The 21,913-nt window shown below is 45.1% G+C and overlaps 1 protein-coding gene across 2 annotated transcripts in view; it reads right to left on the bottom strand.

The window, feature by feature from the left end:
• ZNF462 (zinc finger protein 462) overlaps window positions 1-21,913 on the bottom strand; it is a 78,185-nt gene that overhangs the window by 14,694 nt on the left and 41,578 nt on the right. For both annotated transcript variants that reach the window (XM_047099373.1, XM_047099379.1), the window contains exons 7-9: window positions 17,019-17,286; window positions 14,962-15,098; window positions 5,613-5,836 (exon numbers count right to left, since the gene is read on the bottom strand). In XM_047099373.1, the coding sequence (XP_046955329.1) occupies window positions 5,613-5,836; window positions 14,962-15,098; window positions 17,019-17,286 (629 nt within the window). The remainder of the gene's footprint in view (window positions 1-5,612; window positions 5,837-14,961; window positions 15,099-17,018; window positions 17,287-21,913) is intronic.

The raw sequence follows: 21,913 nt of genomic DNA, 5'->3' as shown, positions 1-21,913 counted from the left end.
AGATAATATATTTTTATGTTCCTTAAACTAGCAAAGAGACTTCAGAATCATAAAGAACACTAACAAGGTACTGCATATACTTAAACTTTCTTTAAAAAATGTTTTTTAAATGGGAGAAGAGCAAGGTATTTTTTTTTTTTCATGACTTCATGGTTCTTAAAAATGTCGTCTTCATTTTTCACCAGCATTACTGATGAATGGCACTACTGATACGGGACTTCATTTTGTGTGTGTGTGTGTGTGTGTGTGTGTGTGTGTGTGTGTGAGTGACAGAGAGGGGGAGGGAGGGAAGGACCGAAGGAGGGAGGGACTGAAATCATAGAAATCACAGAACAGACCTACTGAGATTGGAAAAATAGAGCTGAAGGATGAAAAAACAGAATTTCAAATAGCCTCCTGGACTGTTTACTTCAGATTCCAAGAGATTGCAAGTGAGTCTTTGTTCACAGGCGCAAAGATTAAGGTCTAGAAAGGCAAGATGCTGTGTGTCACGTGAAAAATGAGGGTGCTGTCATATGTCTTCTACTTCACCTTGGCTTCTGAGGATAAACATGGCAGTGTACAGCCAGTGCACTTGGGAGTCTGGTTCTTAAATGGAATGGTTTATTTGACTTCAAGGATCCTTCCTGCTGTACCAGTATTCTGTCTAGTCCATGAATGATAGATACAGTGTGACAACTTTAGAGACACTCCTTGCGGTCTATGGGTTTTTGCAGGCAGAATTCCGAAGTCCAGGTTTGGACGTCCAGTCCTAATGAACAAAGTCCTTTGGCTGCAAATACATCCTACAGTCTCTTAGTTTCTTCCATAGATTCTCCCCACCACACAAAAATCACCTAAAGCTACCAGTGGAAGAATATGATGAGCAATGCACTCAACACACAGTCTTACTGGGGAAAAAAAAGTAAACCTTAATTTAGAACCAATTGCTAAAGTCTACTGCACGCTTTATTTTTGGCGGTTAGCACAATAATCTGGATCTCCAGCATCTTGTAGATCTATCTGTTCCCAGGATCAAGTTTATAAAGATGTAAAAGCCTGTAGGACATTAACATTTACTGAGGATCTATTATATGTGTCAGGTCTTGGGAAACTTGAATCTTTCAGGTAGGAAGAATTTTGATTTAATTTTTGTGTTGGGAGTGACATAAGGGTCAACGATCATAATTTACTCACCATAAAACTCATCTGTTTTAAATAGTTTAGGGAGTTTTAGTAAATTCATGCGTTTATGCAACCCCCACTACAATCTGGCTTAAGAATTCTATCTCCCTGAGAAGTTCCCTCATCACTTCTGCAACCATCTCCCAACCTCCAGCCCCAAGCAACCTCTGATCTGCTTTGTCTCCATAGTTTGCCTTTTCTAGAAATTTCATATAAATGGAATCATATAACACGTGATCTTTCATGTCTGGATCCTGTCCACTTAACATGACGTTGTTGAGATTCATCCATGTTGTTCTGTGTCTCAGTAGATTCATTTCTTTTTATAGACAAGTAGTATCACGTTGTATGGATATGGCACATTTGTTTATCCATCCACTTTATGTGGAAGTAGATTTGCTGGATCAGATGGTTAAGTTGTCTGTTAAACTTTTAATATATTTTTTATTTTTATGATTTTTTAATGTTTATTTATTTTTGAGAGAGAGAGAGAGAGAGACAGAGCGTGGGCAGGGAAGGGGCAGAGAAAGAGGAGACACAGAATCCGAAGCAGGCTCTAGGCTCTGAGCTGTCAGCACGGAGCCCATTGCGGGGCTCGAACTCACAAGCTGTGAGATCCTGACCAGAGCTGAAGTCGGATGCCCAACCGACTGTGCCACCCAGACGCCCAGTGTCTGTTTAACTTTTAAACAAATTGCCAAAGTGCTCCAAAGTGAATATGCCATTTTACATTCCAACCAGTGCTATATGAGATTTCTGGTTTCTCCACGACTTTGCCAACACTTTGGCACTATCGGTCTTTTTTTTTTTTTTAAGTCTGTTTATTTTGAGAGAGAGAGAGAGCGAGAGTTGGGGGGGGCAGAGAGAGAGAGACAGAGAGAGAGAGAGAGAGAGAGAGGGAGAGAATCCCAAGCAGGCTCTGAGCTATCAGCACAGAGCCTGATGTGGGGCTCGATCTCACAAACCCTGAGATCATGACCTGACTGGAAACCAAGAGCTGGATGCTTAACCAACTGAGCCACCCAGGCATCCCTGGCACTATCAGTCTCAATTTTGGCCATTCTCGTGGGTAGGTAGTGGTATCTTACTGTTGTTCTCATCTGCATTTCCCTAATGAGGAATCTTACTCAGTGTCTTTTCATGGGATCATTTGCCATTTGTATATCCTCACAGGTTAAGTGTCTATTCAAATTTTTTTCTAATTCTTAATTGAATTATTACCTTCTTACTATTGAGTTATAAAAGTTCTTTGTGTATTTTGGTTAAAATCCTTTGCCAGAAAGTGACTTTGCAATTTGCTTCCAATCTGTTTCTTGCCTTTTTGTTTTCTTAATAGTGTCTCTGAAGAGCAAAAATTTACGTTTGATGACGTCTAATTTACCGATTTTTTTTTCTTTTAATGTCCATAGCTTTTGTATAATATCTAAGAAAATTTCCCCTAACCCAAGGGAGATTTTCTACTTTTTTTCTCCCAGAAGTTTTATAGTTTCAGTTCATACATGGAAGTCTATGATCCATTTTGATTTAATTTTTGTGTTGGGAGTGACATAAGGGTCAACGATCATTGTTTTGTATGTGGAAATCCAACTATTCAAGCACTGTTTGTTGAAGAACCATCTTTTCCTTATTACTTTGGTACCTTTGATAAAAACCAACTGACCACATAGATGAGGATTTATTTCTGGACTTCTGGCATCACTGATGCTCCTGAGTATTGTAGCTTTAAGGTTAAGTTTTGAAATCAGGAAGGGCGAAGTCTTCCAATTTTGTTCTTTTTCCGCACTGTTCAGGCTATTCTAGGTCCTTTGCATTTACATTTTAGTATCAGTTTGTCAGTTTCTATCAAAGAAAAGAGATTTTGACAGAGATTACACTGAATCAGTAGATCGATTTGGGAAGAGTTGCCGATACAGAGTCCTCTAATCCAGGAATACGGTACATATTGCATTAACTTACTTCTTTTATTTCTCTCAACAGCATTTTGTAATTTTCAGTGTGCAGCTTTCATAGTTCTTGTGTTGAATTTATTCTTAAACATATTCTTTCTGAGGTTATTGTAAACAAAATTGATCTTTTTAAAATTTCATTTTCAGATTTCCATTACTAGTATGTAGACGTGGAATTGATTTTTAAATATTTACCTTATATCCTACAACTCTGCTAAACTAAGTTAATATTCTTAGCAGCTTTTTAAATAGATTACTTTGGATTTTCTACGTACAAAGATCACATTGTCTGTGAACAAGAGTTGTTTCATTTCTTCCTTTCCAATTCTTGAATTTCTTGTTCTTGCCTTATGGTCCTTGTCTTTTGTATTTGAATTATTAGCAAACTCCCCTTCAGTACGCTGTACATCGACACTCTTATACTCCTTCCATAAATGCTGATGTCACCACAATGAATGACCACTTTTACCCAGTGTATGTCACTGCCTACCAGTCGAAACTTCAGTTTCAGCAGCACTGCTATCCTGCTTTATAAAAGCATAGTGAAAATACAATATCACAGACCATTTCTAGGATGCAAGGTATAATTAGTGAGTTTAAAATACATTTTAGTTCTTCGGGAATAGAAGTGCCTTTCTGGTGGGTACCACAGCTCAGCTCCTGAGAGGAGCATGCTGGCTCTCCAGTGCAGGGAGAGCAGGACTGAACCTACACAACTTCTGGGAAAGGGAAAACGATTCCTATGTGGAAATCAGAGAAGAGACACAGAACTGAAGTGACTGGCTACAGTTGTACAGTAAATAGTGGAGACGAGATTCAAACTCACGTCTGTGTGGTTCCAAAGGCTCCAAATTGGGCCCCTCTTTTCCAGAGCAGCCCATTTCCCCGATGGGTACCCGGAAGGCCCAACCTTCCGCGTCTGCTCGGGAAGCCTCTGGTTCCACATCTGCATGGTTCTAACCTTCTCACCGGTGACTCACAGCAAGTGTGTAACCACCAGAGAAGAATTTATCTTCCGGGTCTGCTCTCTCCCAAAATACCAGCCCAAAGGCCTGAACGCTATAATAAAAAGATCTGAGGTGGTGACATAAATAAGATCCATGTGCATAAATGTAGAGAGCTGGGTTTGAAATGGGTGAGTTTTCCTTTTGAGTTTGGGGGGCAGAAATGCCCAGGAAGTTTGAATAAGGAAGGATATGAAAAAGTTTTTCAGTGAGGGCCATTCAAGCTTTTCTTCTCTGCTTTCGTTTTTGGGCAGACACTTTACAGAATGAACGCATTCCAAAGCAGAAAAGTGACCATGAAACCGTTACATTGTGGGTCGGGGACAGAGCTCAGACTTCTTTCTCAACACCCCACAGAAAAATTCTGACCCTCGGGTGCGGATGATTCAGACTAACATCTTGATAACGTGGGCTTGTAAGGTCAGAGAAGAGGAGGACACAGATCACAGAAAAAGGAAACTCTCAAAAGCGATCCTCATTGCGCCTTAAGTAAACACTCCCTTGATCTGTTGGATGTGTTGGTTAATTAGAAAACATTCCAATAGGCTTTTTTTCGTGAAACAAATACAAATCTTAACTCCTCTGCACTCTGCGCAATACACGAAACCAGAAGCAATGCTCTCAGTTCCCAAATGTGCCAAATAAGCCCTCTGAAGCTGTCCTATAGGATTCTGCCTTCTGATCAGAAGACCTCTGAAGAGAAGTTTTTCACAAACCCCTTATTTTAGGTCTTGTACGGATTTGTTCTTTATCAATCCTCCTCCCCAAATAAAACATGTATTTTACAGCCCTTAGAGCGTTCAGACACGAATACGAATGCCTTGGAAAATCTCTGTAGTTAGCAAAATACTGGAAACAGCCTACATGGTTGAGGGACAAGGTGGCACAGCCACCAGGACAGGGGCCAGCAACCATAGCGCAGGCCGCCGCTTACTTCCAGAAATACAGTTTTACTGGAACCCGGCCATCACGCCCATTCACTTCTGTCTTGTCTGTTGCTGCTTTTTTGCTACAAGGGCAGAGTTGAGGAGTTGCCACTAAGACCATCTGGCTCGCGAAGCCTAAAATATTTACTATTGGTCCTTTACAGAAAAAGTTGGTCAGCTCCTGTGACGATACGTTTAAAATAATACGGAAAAATGATTCCTGTTAGGTCGTCAAGAAAAAAAAATGTGACGAGGACACGACACTTCATGTATGGTGTGGCCGGGAGGATGCGCAACAAAGGAAGGTGGGCGGCAAAGAGACAGAAAATGTTACGCGGTTGGATCTGGGTGGTAGCGTGAGGGGTGATTTTCCTTGTCCCCATCTATGTGTTCCAATTCTCTAAAATGCCCCTGTATTTCTTTCATCATAGCAAAAACACCGAACCTCACCTTAAACATTATTTTGGCTCAAGTCACACGGTGGGTGTGACTAAACTCGGCTCTGTCTCCCCGCCAGGCGCCCTCCCCACCTCCCACGTATGCTGAGGGGCGGGGGCAGGAAGGGCAGGTACCTTATGCTCGTCCCGAAGGTGGCTGTCCAGCTCCTCCGTGTGCTTGGTCTCGTAGTAGCAGAGCTGGCATTTGTAAGGTTTCAGTTCATTGTGCTTTTCTATGTGTTGCTGGAGGCTCTCGTCACTGGAGCAGGTGAAGGTACACTTATCACAGCGGAAAACTACTCCCTGCAAGTATTTTGACAGTTTGGAACGGCACACCTCAATGGGGACGACGCGCTCTTCTGTGGAAACAAATTGAACGGAAAGGGGGACATTTTTACTGATGGGAAAGTAAGCACGTGCTCTTTCTTTGGAATATAGGAAAAAACGCACCCAGTTTTGCTGCTTCGCGTGGGTCTGTGTCTGAACTCACATGCGCGCTGCCCCTCCCTCAATTCCCCAAACAGCACCTTCCTCTGGCACAAGTAGGTGGTGTTGTTTTTTTAATGTTTACTTATTTTTGAGAGAGAGAGAGAGAGAGAGCATACACGAGCAAGCGGGGGAGGGGCTGAGAGAGAAGGAGACACCGAGTCCAAAGTGGGCTCCAGGCTCTGAGCTGTTGGCACAGCCCGATGTGGGGCTTGAACCCGTGAACCGTGAGACCATGACCTGAGCTGAAGTCACACGTTCAACCGACTGACCCACCCAGGCGCCCCGTGTGGCCAAAAGCTCTGCGTACTTAACACCCAGAATGATCTTTACAGAGAGGTGGGCAGGCTGGAAGGTGCTCACTAACTCCTGCATGGAGGTGGTCAAAGGAAGGGAGAAGAACAGAAGTGGCTGCCATTTTTACCAACATAAATGATTACTGACAGCAACCACGAGCACAACCCAGTTCCTTAGCAAGGGCTATTTAGGCTGGACCTACAGATGTCTCTAAGCAGGAAGAAGACAGATGGCCCCCGAGTACCTCTGTGCCGCCTCTGTGCACCTTCCAGGCAACTCTACTAGGCTGGAGTTACTCCTGTTTTTGCAAATTAGTAAAGTGAGGAACAGGGCTCTTGAGTAACTTTCCAGAGGTCGCAAATGTTGCCATTGGCCCAGCTGAGATCTGCATCCCTGCCTGTCCAACTGCAAATCCTTTATGTCCTACCATTTCCAAATTCCACTCCTGTTTCCCCTTCCAAGACGTTCTCAAGGAGACTGTTTTCCTTGTCCTGAAACCAAGGGGATCTCAAATCTAAAAACAAATCTAAAAACAAAGGACCTGTACATTTTCATTCACTAAAACTCCAGCTCTAACTACGGAAGAGCTCACAAATGAAATGGCTGCAGGCAACATGCAGGGGGAGGTGGGGGCGGCGTGGGAGATAGGGAGGATTTGTGCCTTTTCAGACAATCTGTAATCTGATTGTCACAAGGGAAAAAATAAAAGAGAGAGAGGATTTGGGTGCTTTTCCCATTAACATACCAAATGCTGTAGGGCTGGAAATGCGTGCGCTTGTTTATTTTGCACTCTCTCACCCTTGTGTTTAACTGCTCAAATTAAATTTCACACCAGTCTGCCCAGAGTATCGGTGCACGCGCCAGATATCCATAACTGGGATAAAATTAAAATCTGTGCTATTTATGCAGGGATCAAATATAGCGTGTGTTTTCATGCTGTGTCTGGATTTCAGAAGACTCTGAAAGTTTACAAATGGACGCACACAACATATACTTATATTATTTAGAAACAGCAATGTATTATTAAGTCAAGAAAGCGTGATTTCTTCTCAGCGTCACTGAGTAGCTGTGTGCTTCCAGAGCATCAGTGTTTTGTGCACTGATGCGATTCTCCCTGTGAGCCCTCCCTCCCTTTGTTGCTGGCCTGCATTGACCCCCGGGGAATTTTCCCCACCCAAGGCCATGCCTTAGTCCCCACCACCACATTCTCACTGCAGGGCGGTCATTGCCTTGGGAGTCCTTGAATACAGCGATTAATTGGGCAGCAAAAAGCTGGCCAGAGGAAGCGTGGAAGGTGATGTCTGCTGCTCACTCCCCAGAGCTCTAATGCATATGTTATTTTCCCTATACAAAGAGTCAGTCGCTTATTTAGAAATATAAATATTTTTAAACCAAACTAGAGCAGACAGCTAAGAAACACATGATTATAATGTAATCCACACATTTTCTTAGAATAGCAAACGTTGAACAGTCTTCTAACCATTCAGTTCCATGATTTGGTGTAATCGGGGGGAAAAAATGCTCGGGCATGAGCCAGCCAGAGCCTTAAGAAAGCCCATGCTATGATGTTCTAGTCCTTGAGTCCAGGGTTTCTCGGTAGTAGCGCTACTGACATTTTGAGGCCAAATAAGTCTTTACTGTGGGGGCTGGACTATGCATTGTAGAATAGTTATCAGCATCCCTGGCCTCTACCTACCATATGCCAGCACGCCCCCACTTCCCCGGAAGTGACGATCAAAAATGCCTCCAGACAAACGCACCCTGAGGAGGCAAGATGGACTCCGGTCGAGCACCGCTGCTCTTGCTCTTATACAAAGTGTTGAGCATCACCTCCAGCTGCTCTGGGTTAAGACACACGTGGACAAAAACCATGAGGAAGCCGGTGCTCACGGCAAGAGATAGGGGTACAGGCTGAACCCCTGGGACCAGCTCCCACGCCTCAGGAGCTCATGGGAAGTGCGGATACAAACTTTTCTGGCACCTTCCTTGAGAATGCATCCCCCTGCTCTGCTCTTCCTGTATTTTGTCATTTCTACTACGTCTACCCTCCGCCTCTGGCTCTGGTTCCGTTGAGCTCAGTGGAGCTGGACAACGGCTGGTATAATGTTCAACGTAACGAAGCCTCAAACACCTTGGAGACAGCCACGCAGTCAGCCCCCAGGCTTCACCTCTGCCTGTAAATAATCTCTTCTTTCAGACCTGTTTTTTAATGGGTCTCCCTTTCCATTCCTCTACCACCTTGCTCAGTTTTCTTGGCCATTTCCAATTTCACTATGTGTGTCTAAGTGAATTTTACACAAAGTCGTGAGCACCCAAAATACTCTGGAGTTTAAATAATAACTCACGTAAATGACTGTGGCAATTTACCAAGAGCCCACTAGGTTTCAAGTACCGTCAGGCACTCTACCCTCACTGTTGCTTTTTCTCTTCGTAACACTCTGCCAAGACAGTTTTATTATCTTTAGTTTATTGATGTGGAAACTGAGGACTGGTCTGGTGAACTACTTCCTCAGAGTCACTCTTCTAGCTCAGAACCAAGTTGTGACCTGGAAACACAGGTCTCCTGCCTGACCTTGGCCAGTGCCCTCCTCCTGGAACATCCGATCTGCACTTGGTGTATTTATGAGGCTTTTCCCCCTAATCATTTAAGAATACAAAAGCTACACGCATCTCTAAGGCAACCCTCTCTATCTGAATTTCTTTCGAATATCTACTGAATTAGATAATAGGAAACTTCCTGCTCACTTACCCTGAAACGTAAGACTTCCCAGTTCCAAACTAACACATTCCCAACATCCCAAGTCTCTTATTTACATGGACTTTTACTAAGACATTAATTTTTTTTTTCACTTTCTAAAAACATGGCTAACATGACCAAGATAAAACACAAGACAGACGGACTTTGAAAGGCAGGCGAATCACCGGCCTTTTTCTGAATGAGGTTATTCATTATTGAGGCAAGTCAAGGACATAAAGTTAGAGACTGGAATGTTTCCAGGTATGGATGGAGCCCTGTCTTGGCTACAGAAGCTGAGTGCTAAGGGCTTTTTTTTTTTCCCCCTATGGGGGCAGCAACAACTGTGGGCCTTTCTTGACTTTACACCTCTCAAAATTACCTTGAGTAAAAAAACCAAGGCTTGAATCACACTCATTGTGACTCAGCTTCCAGAGCTGGCTGCAAAAATATTATGACTTCACCAGTTTGACTACAAGATAGATTCTGTCTCTCATCTCTTCCTACTCAAAAGTCGCTTGGGGCTGCAGCTGGACATAAAACCCAAGAGGCTGGACCCCAGAGTATGCCACACGGAAGCCTGCGGGAACTAAGGTGCAAAAGAGCCTAGAAGTGTGTGCCATCAACTCCCGTGGTGCTCAGTGGAAAAATCGGCAGATTTGCAACTACAAGGAGGGCAGAGGGTCATTTCTGTTCAAAACAGAGAGAAACCACATCACTGTGGAGTCCAGAATCACCAAGTAAAAATTCTTCCTGAAAGGCAGACCACAACACACATGGGTTTCCTCCCCACAACCTGCCAAGTGTAAAGGAAGCATGGAGAGATTTGGAAGTCATTCACTCCAACAAACCCGTATGCAAATGATCGTGCTAAAGGGCGGAGACCCACTTTGGGCCAAAACCAAAGCCCCACCCATTACTCTCAGCCAAACAAGAGATAAAAGCCCAGTACTAGAAAGCCATTAAAAACATAACAAGAGTTTCTAAAAAAACAATCATTCCAAAACAGAACCCTAAACGGATACACATAAACATAAGGACAACGGTTCCTGGTAAGTTATTAAATGTGACGTTAGCTGGGCTACCACTGTGAAGCTAGAGAAAGCTGGGAACTGCACCTCCAATTCCAACAGGCAAAGGTATTTGATAGGGATGGAACGTGTACTTTCACAAATAAAATGAAAGATTGGCAAACTCACTGTATTCTGTTTTTCAAGAAAAATGACAGACATCAGATAAATCAGGGGAGATTAGTTCTGTTCCAAAAAGACACCCACCTGTAGGATTCAGTGTTAAATTCAGTGTTTGCCTCAGTACTGGGGTTACAGGCTGGGACACAGAAACTTTAAGCTAATACGCCAGCTGGAGACCAGCCCCAGTGATTACACAGTTCCATAATTATAAATAAACTTCTCGGGGAAAACTGTGTTTCATCCCTATAATTCAGTCTGTACCCAATTTTCTGGGTGCACTTAGGTATGCAAGGTACAGGCAGGCAAAGCTATGCATAAAGGGTCGTGCTTCCCGTGGTGGGAAACTGAGAAACTCTGTGGAAATGTACCCATGAAACTATCTCTTCCCTTGTTCATTGTCTCTCTTCCCATTAAAGTTCAAGTTCCTTCGGTGCACAGACCTTGACTGACTCTTCATGGCAGTATCCCTAGAGCGTAAAAGAATGCTAGCATATAGTCAATGTTCAATAAATATTTGTTGCCTTGAATGAAGACCCACCGAAAAGTCCTACCACCAACATTTTCCTTCAAACAAAAATCTCAGGGCTTACTTCTTCCCTTTCTAAACTGGTCCAATCATGGCCAATCTCACCAAATTAACCTCACCCAAGTTCCCCAAAGAAATGGGTCTACCAATGCTTTGTTTCAATCTTTGCTAAATTGGTACTCCCATCTGTCTACTGAGTGAAGTTTAAACTCCTACACTGGCATCCGAGCCCTACCTAATTTGGCCAGAATGCACGTCAGCTTTGCCCCCTGTTCCCTTCAGCCCCTCTCAGAACATTCTTAATGCCACTCTGTCAACACATCTTGTTTCCACCTACCTGAGCAGTTGAAATTTTTCCTCCTCCTCCCCCATGTAGTAGGTCAAAGAGTGCCCCTCAGAAATGTGTGTGCACCTAGAACCTCAGAAAGTGACCTTAGCGGGATAGGTCTCTGCAGATGTAACTAGTCAGGAGGAGGTCATAGTGGATTGGGGTGGGCCCTGAGCTCAAGGAGTAGTGTTCTTGTAAGAAGAGGAAACACACTCAGGGAAGGTCAGGGGCAGACAGATGCAGAGAAAGGAATGATGCAGCTACAAGACAAGGATGTTGGGAGCCACTGGAAGCCAGGCAGAGCCAAGGAAGGATTCTTGTTTGGAGCCTTCACAGGGAGCACAGCCCTGCTGTCTGTCAACTTGAGATCAGACTTCTGGGCCCCAGAGCAGCAAGAGAGTACACTGGTGTTTTAAGCCACCCGGGAAACCAACATACCCCACCTTCAGTCTTCTCTGCCTGCTGAAATGTCATCAAGGCTCAGTTTGAAAACCACCCTCCACCACGTTTCACTGCCCCGAACACAAATACGCCTGCCGCAGTGAATCTCCTAGATACCCATCCCTCGCTAGCACATGCTTCATTTCCTTGAGGAGGGCGGGTATCCGCCCTCCTACACCTCATCTTGCCCACGAACCCAGCACAGTGTGGCACGTAATGAATGCTTGCTGAATGCATGGATAAACAGTACGCTCTTTCTGGCCACAGCCAACATAAACCCATGATCGCTGCCCATTCAGATTTCCCATGAGTGAAATGGATTCTCCTCCCTTTCCTCCCTATTTAAATATATCATTATGTGTGCATAAAAGGCTAAGGAAACTCTATTCTTGCAAGCAGGATCTCAGTCCAGGGCCAGTTCAGAAGCTGTTTTTCTTGCCTTTCGTCCCAAGTATTTTAATTAACCAAGGCCTCAGAAAGCTCTCTTACTGCAGGCCCTAGAGGCCAAAGATGTTTACTCCTCTGCAGAGCCAGGAGGGCACAGGTGCAGAAGGAACCACATCTTGTTACTTTGAGATCGGCCGCACCCTGAAGTTGCAAGGCAGACGCCCAGCCCCGTCTCTTGACTTGTCAAGACCAGCGTCCCACTGAGATGCCACTCTGAGTTGAGACGGGACCCTGAAGTCAGGCCAGGACACAGATGGCAGCCATGGCTGTCCTGAGGCACCTGCCGCCTGTGGTTCAGTGGTCCTCATCTCCGACCTCCAGCCCCACAGGGAACTCCATCCTCAGACCCAGCTGCCACCGCCACTAGAATGCTCAACGGGTGACACCGACCAACCTCCCAAGGATGAGACAGTGACCTGCTGGTTACAGGCATGGGCTGTGGGGCAGACAAGCCTGGGTTCAGAACCCAGGTGGGTCACTTATTAGTCATTTGGATCTTGAGTCGCTCTCCGCCTCTCTGAACCTTTTCCCCTTGTTATCAGGGATAGCAGTAATGCCCACCACAGAGGGTTTTGTGAGAATTCCATCAAATAACATACTGAAATCACTCGGCGCGGCACTAGGTACTAGTGAGCACTCAGTAATAGTGACTGTTGTGGTTATTGATGTTGTCATTATCACTACCAATCCCCAGATACTCCTTTATTCCAGACTGGGCGCTTTCTGATCCTGAGAAGAACGGTATTTATATATGTAGATGGCTCTACATATTGTTGTAAGTCACCTCTACAAATAAACAGAAGAGACTGTATGTAACCAGTGACGGGCAGTATGATGGATGGGTCACGGGATCGGAGGATGGAGCTGACTCACAGCTGCACGGTTACCACTTGAGTGACTCCAGCTCAACTGCCTGGCCCTCATGGTCCCTGAGGGACTTACCACTGTATTTGTGGTGGGGATGATACACCCTCTATCGTACGTGGTCCCCTTCAGGGGACCCCACTGGAGAAATTCCTTCCGGATTCAGTGTCGAGGATTCCTGGAAATCTCCCGAACAAAATTTCAAAGGTCTAACAGGCACTCTAAGTCCATTTGCTTCTCTGCCGCGGGAGGCTGGAACCTCAGAGCCAAGTAAATCCACAGCCCACCGTTGACAGGTGCACAGCACCTCAGGGCATACTCTGGACACCAAGCTCTTGGGGAGCCTCTTCCTACTTCCGGGGGACTTTCCAGTTGCTTCTTATTTTGCACTTCTGCCCCGATCTCCCCATTTGTTTTAATCCTACAGTGCTGCACAAACACCTTTATGATACCTTAAACTCTTTGTGAGGTGACCGCAAATAACTAGAGCAAATCAAAGAAAAAGCGGCTTGTGTCAGTTTCCTGTTTCACACATGTGGAGCGGGAACACAAGTGATAGCACTAGCCCTCACGATGCCGTTGGATAGGAGTGACTTAGCATCAAGTGGAGCATTCGCAGTGTTAGCATTTACGCCCTCTGCCCCCTACCCGCTTTCTAGAATTCTCGGCTCAGGGAAGGAAAACCCTTGAGCTCGCTAGACAGTGAAGCTCTGACTCCGCCAGGCAGCAAGATGGGAACCCAGAGGGAATCAGCCACAGAAGTGAGGCCTCCCCATTTCTGTTTGCTCAGCAGCAACACTACTCACGGCCTCTCCCCACACTGGGAGGGGTCACAGAGCCACCATGACACATGGGCCGGGGGACCAGAAGTCAGGTGACCCAGGTGCAACACCGGGTGGGACCACTCTGGCCAAGAATTCCCGCCTAATGTTCCCATGCTGTTTCTCCCCGCTCGCAGGCGGATGTCCCGGCCGGCAGCGACCTCACGTCTCGTTAGGGTGGCCTTCTGCGGGGCGCGCAGCAGAGATGGGCGAAGTGTCACAAAATGCAGTGGCCCAAGCCCGCGGCTCTGGGGAAATGTGGGCAACTTTGAAAATGCTCAGAAAACATGCAGCATTTCAGGGTGAGTGACATCTCAGCAGGATGGCAGAAGACACTCACTGCTTTTGAGGCACGTGTGGCCAAGAGTAAAAAGCTTCTTGAAAGGTTAAAGGCGAAGGAAGGCAGACAAGAAAGAAGAGGAAGATGAGGAGGGAGGGAAGGAACGAAGGACAGATGGAAAGATCAGTGGATGATGGAAACAGCAAGAGATCAGCGGTATTCCGGTAATCTTTCTCCATCCACCTCTGGGTTGAATCTTTTTAGGACAAAGTAGTTTTTACATAAACATATTTTTCCTTCCAATGCGGAGGAAGCCTGTTGTTTAACAGTGTTTTAATTGGCCAAGAGTAAACTCAACTGCAAGAAAAACCAAAGAGGACTTGAAAGAAATATCCCTGTTTATCAACAGGAACCAACATTTACGGAACACCCGGTATGCCTCCGCTAGGGAACACACTAGACCTTTTGCACGTTATTTCGTAGGCTTGACTGTCCTCTCTTTTTATAGACGAGACAGCGGGTGAATACAAGAGGCTTTAAAACCAGAATTTAAATCTGAAGCCTATGGTATTTCTAAGACATATCAGGCCACTTTTATTTTTAAGAGTTTTCTCTCTCCATCCATTTCAAGGGAAACTCTGCATTCTGCTTTTCAGAAATCATCATTTTGGTTTCCCTCCAGGGAATTGCTTACAACCATATAGCAGCTCTTCACATTTTATAAATGAGTCCTCACCCGCCCATTCTGTTTCTCATTCACTCCTTCCTCAGCAAGGTTGTGAGGGCAGAGGAATGACAAGGTGAAAATCCCTGTTGCTGAGAAGCCCCAGAGAAGCATGCATGGCAGAGCCCTGCACCCTTGCCTCCCTCCACGGGGAGGAAATGCTCGCAGCAGGAAGGAGTTTTTACCGTTGGCCGTCACTGTGGCAGTCCCCGTGATTTCCTGCCTGGAGAGAAGGTGAGGAACAGGGGACCAAGGAAAAGGTGCCAAGGCCACCCTGAGAGGGCGTCCCTGTAATCCACCCTCACCCCTGTACCCCAAGAAAACCGCCACTTAGGAAGGTTACCTCGGTGCAGCACGATGTGGTCGATCATGTTGCGTTTGTATTTGGTGTGATAGAGGCAGAGAGGACAGCGGAGATCTTTGGGGCCCTCCTCAGGAACCGCCGAATGCCCGGCTTCCACGTGCATAGTAAAAGCAGATCTGGGAGAGAGGTGTGGGGGACAGGCAATGAGTGTGATAGGGGATCATGTCACCCACACATCCCCTGCTGGCTATCTTCCTATGGGGCCTCTGGGTGTGACATCCCAGCTTGAGGGGCCAAAGTCGTAGTCGTTAATCATGTTGCTGACCACAGGCTCCTTGGTCACTCCTCAGACAACTGAACATTGTCGTGCAGCGGTAACTTCTTTTTGAAAGTTTTGCCACTTGGCTGGGTTCACAGCTTAGTTTGAAAAGCAATGGATTTCCCCATACACTTTAGTCTTCAAGATTAAAAGTTGCCTATTAAAAATATAAAACCAAAATCCCTATGAGAACATATTTCTCATCACACTCGGAAGGAGAGGGACTAGAATCAGGCTAATTGACTGGCTGCCCATGTGACTCTTCACAGGTAAGGGTGGGGAGGGCAAGTTGGCCGGGACATCATGGCGGCAGACGATCAGGTAAACCAAATACGGCTGTTGTAACAGCCTGAAGGGGGAAGGAAGGATTATCGTTGCCTTCCCCTCCATCCTCTTAAAAACTGCCGCATTTACAAAGCCTTAAATGTCTCGTAAAAATGGACGAAACCAAGAGTTTAATGGGCAAGGTCCCCTTCTTATTAATGCAAGTACTTCTCTCCAGGGAGACACGTACACCTGTCAGGGGGCCCTTGTCATCTGGGTCTTTAGCCTTTTCCCATTCCTAAGGTCACATGCATATTTATCTGAAAAACAACTGAACCAAATTAATAGCCAGAGATAGAACACATTTTCCAAAAAATCCCCCAACTAAGATGTTGGTGGAAAAGAGACTTGTTCTTCCAATTCATGTTTTTCTTTGGCCACGAAGCCCACTTTCGCCCGCCTTGTTGTCTGGGATCTATATTGAGTACTAGAGTGGCCGAAGGCTCTGGTCTTAATTGCAACAGGAAGAGACAGTAACAGCCTCTATCTGTAACATAGCACCTACTATTATATTGTTAGAATAGCTCTCCATGATACTGTAACACTTATTAGTGTTTCCTTTGTGCCAGCACTATTCTGAGCGCTTTGGATAGAATGTTCATTTATTCCTCACATGAGTCTTATAAGTTAGGTAGTATTATTATCTTTTTTTCACAGGTAAGGAACGGGAGGAACAGAGAAGCTTAGGCACTTGTCCGAAGTCACACAGCCAGTCAGTGGCAAAGCTGGGATTCAAACCCAGGCAGTCAGGCTCCAAGGTAACCACTTGTAACCACTAACCTCAACAGTGTTGCACAGGATGAGATTAAATCACAAGAGTCTAGATTACACCCTTGGACACACTCCATTCTTTGAGTTCGCCAATTCTGTTATACACAGGAGCAAAGGGGACTTTGGATTATCTTTTTCCAGATTGGAACCATCTCCCTAAAATTGGCTCAGTTCTAGTCTTCACAGTGCTGGAGTCTTGATTCTCTGGCTGTCTTTCAACAATATGATCTTAAGAAATACGAATCTTCTATAAGGGGAGCAGGGAAATCACAATTGCTGGGTTCTCTTGACTTTCACTTTGCTTTCAAAAACATATACATATTTTTTTCAAAGACAAATTTAAAAAAGGGAGGATAGTCCTCCGAGGGAAAAACACTCATTGCTTCATGCACTGGGCCAGAGAAATCCCTTACCGCAAACTCACACTTCCTGGGTGACCACTGGCTCTAATTTTTAAATCCGTTTGTTCTGATAGAGCTCTTCATCCCAAACCCCTTTCACAAACCCCAAAGCAGTCCTCTGGAAGTAGCCTCCTTTTGTGAAGATTGGACCTAATGCCTGTATCATCCCACGGGCAGGGCCTCCCCTGAGCTCCAAGTAGGAGAGTGTAGGGAAGAGTGTGATGAGGGGCGGAACAGGCGCAGCCACCTTGTGTTTCGGGGCTGTTCTTCATGTCACTTACTTAAAGCCTGTGTAAAAGGAGCAGTCTTTGCACTTGAAGAGCTTCTTCCCGCCGTGCTTGTCCCTGTAATGGCGTCTGATGCTCTGGATGTAGCCAGAGGAGAATTCACAGAATTCGCAGTGAAGAACAGCTTCGGTTTTCTGCTCAGCACCCCCGGCGGCCCCAGAAAGAGGCACGGGGCTAACACGGCTGTTGTTCCTTGCCAGGGCAGCGGACTGGTAGTGGTTCAACTGCTGCTGAACATCTGGAGGTTCTGAGTAGGAGGAGTCTGTGGACAGACGGGGAAAACGAGACCGGACACAGAGAACACAGTAGAGGTTTGACACTTGAAAGCCCCGACATTAGTCTGGAGTATTTTTTTTTTTTTTTTTTAAAGATGAGGACTATGATCCGTCTTTCATCTTCATTTACATCCTACAACACAGATCTGGGGAAAGGCAGGTAGGAAGAAAGCATCACTTCTTTTAATTGCACTTTGAGGGCTCACAGCATTTAAAAATAAAACTCTGAGGTTAAAGGTTTCAAAGTGAAGGAAGAAAATAAACTGTTTTTAAAAAGGAAATCGCAGCGTGGCAACAGGCTGCCAAAGTATACCTGTCCTTGCAGGGGAGAGGAATAAATGCAAGAAGGTACACAGGCATCCACACGAGAAAGGAAAGTAGTTGATGCAATATCTCCTCCTCTGGAGCCCAGAATTATTCAAGGGGGGGAAAAAGGTCTTTAACAGAAATGCTCGAGCACATGGTACTCACAAATATAAAAATGTTTTATGCCTTCACAGTCAAATGATTTAAAATTTAAAATATAAAGATCTAATAGTGTTCTCCTGGAATGGATGTTTAAAGCTTAGTCAGCATTAAGATGGAGATTTATTCATAAATCCCATTAAAATGAAACTCCAAATAAGTTTCCCTAAAAGGTATTTTAAAGTTTGCAATTCGGAGGAAAATGTCGGGAAATGACAGGCATAAATCTTAGCCCTGAGAAGCTTCAATGGCATGTGGTGGAGAAATCTGATCTAGATGGGAGGTGGGAAAATCTCCATTTCTTAAAAAAGATAGAGAGAGAGAAAGAGAGAGAGTAAAAGAAAGGTCTTGAACCTTTTCCCAACACGCTGCTTTGAGTGTTGGGGCTACGCATTCAACACCATTGTCCCGCAGAACCTACGGCTGCCTATGACTGGCACAAATGAAGTCCATGAATACCGCACAGATGAATTTCAGTGTAACTTTCCTTGAAAAGACAACAAAGGGCTCTTTTTTTTAAGGCTTTCAAAAAGCGGGGGGCGGGGGGGGAAGGGGATAGAAACTGTACCAGCCTCCTCCTGATTTGATGGACACTTAATTTTCCAAAGCCCGATTCCCCGAGGCAGGACGTGGAGGAATTCTGTAAAACCCGTATTGGATGAAACCAGAGTCCATCCATCCCGTCGGCCTCTTGGAGAAGAAAAACAAAAACAGAGCAGCCTCCCTTATTGTGAGGCCACCTCCTGTCTTCAAAATCCTCAAATACCTTCCCTTCTTGCTCTCCTCTCCCCCCCCCTCCTCAATTTGTATTCCTCAAGATTGAGAAAAACCCCTTTGGAAATTGTAAACAAACCTGCCACACACACAAAAATAAAACAAAAGGAAACTTGAACAATACCTCCGAGCCTCCTTGGGTTCATTACCAGGTGTAAACCGAAGACAAAGGAAGAAAGGAATGACACAAGTGAATTCATTTTACCCAAGTCTTTTATCTCTGGTTTCTTTATTCCTCAGCCCTAGCTGATGAACCCACTCAGGATCACAATACCCCAATTGTCAACTTCTCATTCTTTCTTTCAATAGCAGGTTTGTTTACCATTTCATGGATTGTTCGAGATGTTTTCTATTTAAGCTCTCAAGACTAGTTTCTGCTTAAAATACACGCACAGTGAAGCACAAGGCACATTCCGCCTCTCCTGTGAACACAGGCTTGAGCTTCAGGTTGGGCATTGCCCAGCCACCATCCCGACAAGCCCATCCTTCCTCTTGTTTGCTCTTTGCTCTGCGGGATTGGAATTCGGTGCCCAGCAAGGCCAAAGCCAGGTCCACGGCCCGTGAGCCGTCTGCCACCCGCAAATCTACCCAGAGACCAGAAACAAACACCCCAAGGAACAGTCCGTTTCTCAAAAAGCGGCCACCAGCAACAAGACACAGCACCCAGCTCAGCAAGTCCTGCCGGTCAGCTGCTAGTCACATCAGACAGACAGACAGACCCCTGACAACGTCAATCCCTTTACAGCAGAAGTCGTAAAGAGGTAAGTTTTTCCCAAGCAGATAACAGGCCACGTAAATTCATCTCCCCCTGCTTTCCACCCAGCCCAACTTAACACCTACGCTAATCTCTTAGGGAGACTCCGTCCAACGGAAGGGAGTTTCCTTTGATTTAACACATTTTTCTTGTCTCTAGGGTCTACTGCATTTTATTCCATCCATCCCAAAAAGCGAATTCTAAATTTTGACTTCAGCATATATATGTTATATGAAACTTGAAGAAATAGAAATGCAAGAAGTCGTAGGAAAAGCATTCCAAGAAAGGGAGGCTCATCGCCCTTCCGTCTTAAATGGCAAAAGGAACAGCCTCATGTATCATGCTATGAATTCCTTTTTGCCTGGCTAAAATCAGATGGACAAGTGGTTCATTTACAAAGACAGGCAAAACCTCACCGCCTATGGTGCATCTGTAGTAAAGCCTAGGTTACAACGTTTTGGGTCTCCTTAGAGCTTTACTTTCCTCTCTGGTGCCAAGATATACTATGTCTCTCATTCTCTCTCACTTGGGAGTTTGTGAATAATGTACAATTTTAGCACTTTGGGCACTAAAGTGACAAAGACGCGAGCGTGTATGATTTCACCCATCTTAAAAAAGCCCACTTGCTAACTACCTAAAATTCCAGCTTGTTCACAAGGCAGAGCCTGAAGAGCAGGAACAGGGTCGTTTTGTGCCCAGGTTAGAAAGGCAAACAGATTGTTAGTACTGAAGGGCACATCACCAAGGTTAAAAATCATCAAGACCGTTTTCTTCATTCCAAGCTTATGGAAAGTGAAACCACTCTGTGCTTCAGACAGCTGGGCTTGCGGTCACTGGGAAATACGGCAGCAGAACCACAGGAGTGTAAATCCAGTGGGAAACTAAACCAGGCTACGTCTTTGTCACCTGGATGGCCAGGAATACTTATGATGGAACCAACGGCAGAGATGATGCTGGTCCCTATGTTCCTGACCCAACCCGGAGATATGTAGTCTCTCAATTTAATTCTCTGACCTGTGACTCTATTTATGTGCAAAGTTTTAGAAATTACGTCATAGTGTACAGCTGTAGGTGTAAAATAAATCTAAGTCACATTAGCTATCCATTTTGTAAACTATCCATGGAAAGAATTCTATTTTGTAAAATCAGGATCAAACTAGACTTTTAGCGTGGATGGTCATGGTGCTTACAGACACGGGTTTGGAATTTATTGAACAGCCAGCAATTAATTCTCACAACGATGGTGTGCAGTGTGAGTTCTCATCCCAATTTCACCGATGAGGTAGTCGACACAGCTGGTTATACAGCTAGTAAGAGGCAGAGATTGGATTTGGACAAAGATTCGTCTGACTCTAAAATCTGAGTCTTGCCCATCGGGCGTCTATATCTAATGGTGACCTCAGGTCCCACGATGCACGTCAGAAGAACGAGAAAGAACATCAGAGTGTTCCATCAACGCTAAATATGTAGCAGAGAGGAGAGAGAAAAGGTGACAGAAAAATTGAAATACTTGGGAAAATAATTTCAGAACAGATAGAAATGAAAACAGGATAGAAAATAACAGTAAACTGGATGTGAAAGGAAACACTAAAATAAGCACTTCAGAGGACATGGGGGAAAAAAATAAAGCAACATTCGTCGAAAAGAAAAAGAATCTCCAAACCTTCAAGACGTTTTATAGAAACAAAACACTGCGATCACACAGGAGGCAATTCTACAAGCAGGTGGCACAGGAGAGCACTGCAAATACCCAGATGGGAAACCAGCCAGCCCAAATGTCATGCTTTCATTAGATGCTTGATAAACTGCCCCCAAATAATAATGCTCTGAAATTCCTCAGGTGGGATGTGCCTGGAAAAAGAAATGTACATGGATGGGAGACGGGTACTTTCCGGGGCTTCTGGGACAGGATTTCAAACCAGGGAGGGGGTGGGGTTCCAGATGAAACCTCTCGCCCCTCTCACATAGCCATGTTCTTGGTGAAACGGAAGATTTCTTCTTGCCATACTCCAGCTCCCACAATGCCAGCCAAACCCAGGTGACTATCAGTTCGAGAGGTTTTTTTTTTTTTTTTTTTCCTTGTTTTTTCTCCGGAAATTAGCCAGCACAGAAACGATCACAAAAAACGTAATTTTATAAGGGCAGATGACAAACGAGTCAACTCTGGGAGTGGAATGAAGCTTTCTTGAATATTCTGATGCTCCCCACATTTGGTCAGCACCCTGTCAGTGCCAGGCTGTGTGCTGGCTCTAGGGACTCAAAGCCAAGGAAGACACAAGGGGCCCCTTTCCAGAGCTCAGGTGTAGCAGGGGAGGGAGCAGAGCTGTTGTGACAACACAGGTCTTCTCCACGTCTTGCAAGCTCACCCCATTGACTGAAGGAACAAAAGAGGCAAGGAGAACAAATGCACAGTAATGGGAGAATTTAACTATTCCAAGATTAAGGGAGACACGAGGAAGAGTAAGAATCAATTGGGCAGTAAATTGTAGGAGCTGCGGAGGACAGCCCCCTTATGCACTGAGCGATCCAAAAAGGAAGCTGTACAGGACGATCAATTCTCAATTTTCTGCAGCTCCACAGAGAGGAAGTGAGTGAAGGTGAAAAAGTCGCAGAAGAATCTT

The sequence above is a fragment of the Lynx rufus genome, unplaced genomic scaffold (genome assembly GCF_022079265.1).
Source record: "Lynx rufus isolate CCGP_SWC_20201006 ecotype Redwood Valley unplaced genomic scaffold, mLynRuf1.p SCAF_10, whole genome shotgun sequence".
NCBI classification, from domain to species: domain Eukaryota; kingdom Metazoa; phylum Chordata; class Mammalia; order Carnivora; family Felidae; genus Lynx; species Lynx rufus.
This window is presented reverse-complemented; position numbering and strand designations above follow the sequence as displayed.